Source organism: Trypanosoma grayi (assembly GCF_000691245.1).
Source record: "Trypanosoma grayi strain ANR4 Tgr_1645_V1, whole genome shotgun sequence".
NCBI classification, from domain to species: Eukaryota; Euglenozoa; class Kinetoplastea; order Trypanosomatida; family Trypanosomatidae; genus Trypanosoma; species Trypanosoma grayi.
The window spans coordinates 1-2,542 of record NW_008827263.1 but is presented as its reverse complement, the minus strand read 5'-3'; the positions used below and the strand labels follow the sequence as shown (position 1 = coordinate 2,542).

The 2,542-nt window shown below is 53.6% G+C and overlaps 4 protein-coding genes across 4 annotated transcripts; 1 reads left to right on the top strand and 3 right to left on the bottom strand.

The window, feature by feature from the left end:
* Positions 1-27: 27 nt before the first annotated feature.
* On the top strand, positions 28-267 carry DQ04_16451030 (hypothetical protein; the record flags this gene model as incomplete). Its single annotated transcript, XM_009317470.1, has 1 exon — positions 28-267. One exon carries the CDS (start codon positions 28-30, stop codon positions 265-267), a length of 240 nt encoding a protein of 79 aa, XP_009315745.1.
* A 352-nt stretch (positions 268-619) lies between these two features.
* On the bottom strand, positions 620-973 carry DQ04_16451020 (hypothetical protein; the record flags this gene model as incomplete). Its single annotated transcript, XM_009317469.1, has 1 exon — positions 620-973. One exon carries the CDS (start codon positions 971-973, stop codon positions 620-622), a length of 354 nt encoding a protein of 117 aa, XP_009315744.1.
* A 151-nt stretch (positions 974-1,124) lies between these two features.
* Positions 1,125-1,430, bottom strand: DQ04_16451010 (hypothetical protein; the record flags this gene model as incomplete). The annotated part of the gene is made up of 1 exon (XM_009317468.1): positions 1,125-1,430. The coding sequence occupies one exon, from the start codon at positions 1,428-1,430 to the stop codon at positions 1,125-1,127; it is 306 nt and encodes a 101-aa protein (XP_009315743.1).
* Positions 1,431-1,608: 178 nt separating this feature from the next.
* DQ04_16451000 (Tbingi protein) lies at positions 1,609-2,514 on the bottom strand (the record flags this gene model as incomplete). Its single annotated transcript, XM_009317467.1, has 1 exon — positions 1,609-2,514. One exon carries the CDS (start codon positions 2,512-2,514, stop codon positions 1,609-1,611), a length of 906 nt encoding a protein of 301 aa, XP_009315742.1.
* Positions 2,515-2,542: the final 28 nt, after the last annotated feature.

The window sequence follows — 2,542 nt, the reverse complement described above, 5'->3', positions numbered from 1 at the left end:
ATCGACAACAAGACGGTAATGCATATTATGAAGAAAGGCAACGCGCATTCCGATGCCCTGGTGGGGGAGGCGGGGCTTATCGACAGGGTTCTGCGGGACCAAGGCTTGCACGCCACATGGGGCTATGCCGCGTTGGCAAACAACCCTGCGGACGGCATATCGCGAGGGGCAAAGGTTTTGCCGACGGACATCGCGAAGGGGGGCGCGGGAGGCGGGTTAAGGGCGCTTTCAGCACCTCCTTTTCGTCAGTGGGACTACAAGCTTTAACTTCCTTATAAGGGGAAGGCCTTGAGGTTACTGGATGTCCCCCTTTCTATGCGTACCAGGGGCAGGGGGTTTTCGAAATGGGATCTAGATAAAAGGTCTCGCTAGCTCTCTCTCTCTCTCTCTCTCTTTTACTTTGTAGGGGAAGGTAAGGTATAGACTATTCCCTCTGTTATGTTTTGTTGGTTTTTGGTTTGGTTGCTTTGCGTTCTGCAATAGGCAGCGCTTGGCGAATGAACAAATAAAAGGGGCGGGTGGTAGTGGGCCGCCTTCCGCCGCGCAGGTGGGCAGGCATTTGTGCGAAGCGTATGGGTTTTTCACATTTCCCCCACCCAGAGCAAACTGACACCGGAGACTATTTATGGCACGGCAGCCCAGTAAGTGTAGGTTGGTCTATTTCTTCGGAGTGCGTTTGTTCTGTTTTAAGGGTGTCCGGCCTGAATCTGTCTGTGGCCGCGCGGCGCCTTGTAGGCCCTTGTTTGCTTTGGCGCTGGTGCCCAAATGTCGGGCACACAAAGTCCTCAAGAAACACACCCACAAGAATACCATCCCGTGGCACCCGGCATTTCCCATTTATGGTCATCCCTTTTTCCAACTTTGTTGTGGCGGATTTCGGGTGGGGGGCGCCCGCCATTTCTAGCTTGACGGCGCTTAGTTTGTGATTATCTGTTTCTTGCGTGCCCTTTGTCGGGCCATAAAAGCGATACATTTCCCATGAATAGCCGCAACCCAGCGTTGCCGATGACGTTCTGAAATATCACACCACACGGTTTGGGTCGTGTTTTTTTTGCGCTTGGGAGCTCTCGTGGGGTGGTGGCACTTGGCACAGATGTGGAAAAACAGCCCCACTTTGGCTGGGTCTATGAACCCGCAGCGTTCGCATTGGAAAGGTAAACCCATGATCTTCTATTTGGCCCCTGTGGGAGCTTCCATTCTGCATTTAGGCATTTAAGGCAGCGGAAGCGGCAAATATGCCGTGCTAGTCCCCCTAATGCTTTGCAGAATGCGGCGCATAAATAACAAGCAAGTTTTCCTCGACTCTTCTTTGCCACCGGGCTTAAGTCGGTTGTCGTGTCCGGTGCTGTGTGTTTGGGTCTTGGGTCTGGGGGGGGGGCGTTGGCGGGATGTTCAGCGACCCCACGGCTGACGGATGCTTGGCTTTCCATGGGGGTTAGGAACGTGTGAATCCATGGTTTTTGACCATATGATTCACCACACCTTGTCCGACAGCTGAAGCGTATTTGCCACTCCGGGAAGTTGACCGGATCACGAAAAAGCAAAGGCGCTGCCTCTGAGTTTTCTGCGGGCGTTGCCCCGCGAGGCGTTTAAGAGAAGAAGACAATTCTATCGGGTTACACCACCTATATCTGTGTGGCGTGAGGGGCTGTAATGCTCGCCGAAGCCGGCCGAAGCGGTGAGATACGCCAGGGCTGCGCCCCCTTCTCGAGTTAAGCTGGGATCATTGCATCTCGGGTTCCAATGGCCTGTGATGCTGAAGCGGTTGGCGGATGGTTTGGGCAGATGGCTACGTGTGTGACATTTCACCAGCGCAACCACATCCGGTATCCACGTATCCCCGCGCTGTGGTAGGTCAGAGGCCGTCTTGGCTTTCTTATCACATGCCTCGTTCTTTGCAATGCCACAATGGCCAAATATAAATTGTAGCCGTATGCGTGCCTTGCGGTGTTGAAGGTCCAATAACAGGTTCCATAGTATTCGCAATATGGGGTCTGTGACTGTCAGGGGGCCTGTTTGAAGTGCCATGAGGGGTGACAGGGAATCCGTGAAGACAGAGACTCTGCACGGCCGAGTGTTGCGGCGGGGAATGATGTCCAGCAATTTCTGCAGTCCAACTTGCAATGCGATAGATTCAGCCCGGCAGCTCCACGCTATTGGTCCTCTATTCGTTTTTACTTGGGCAACAGGTTCTCCGTTGAGGTAAATCATGGCTGCTGCGCCAGATTTTACTCCTAATTTTAAAGAGCCATCCGCCCATAGGTCATAGTGCAGCCGCCCAGGTAGCGTAGAGCGTTTCCGATAGAAGCGTCGGGCAATCCATCTGGTACATGATTGAAGCCTGACACCATCCATGTCCTCCGTGGTGACACCTTTAAGCGACGTATGAAACAGAACTCGAGATGACCACCGCAGCGTGGCGGCGCCAGGGCGGGATCCTAACCTCAATATGAAGTTCCCCTTGGTATCGTGGAAATGCCCCATCGTGGCGCCAAAGTCTGGCACCAAGTCCATTACTTGGGAAGCTAGAATCCCACGATTG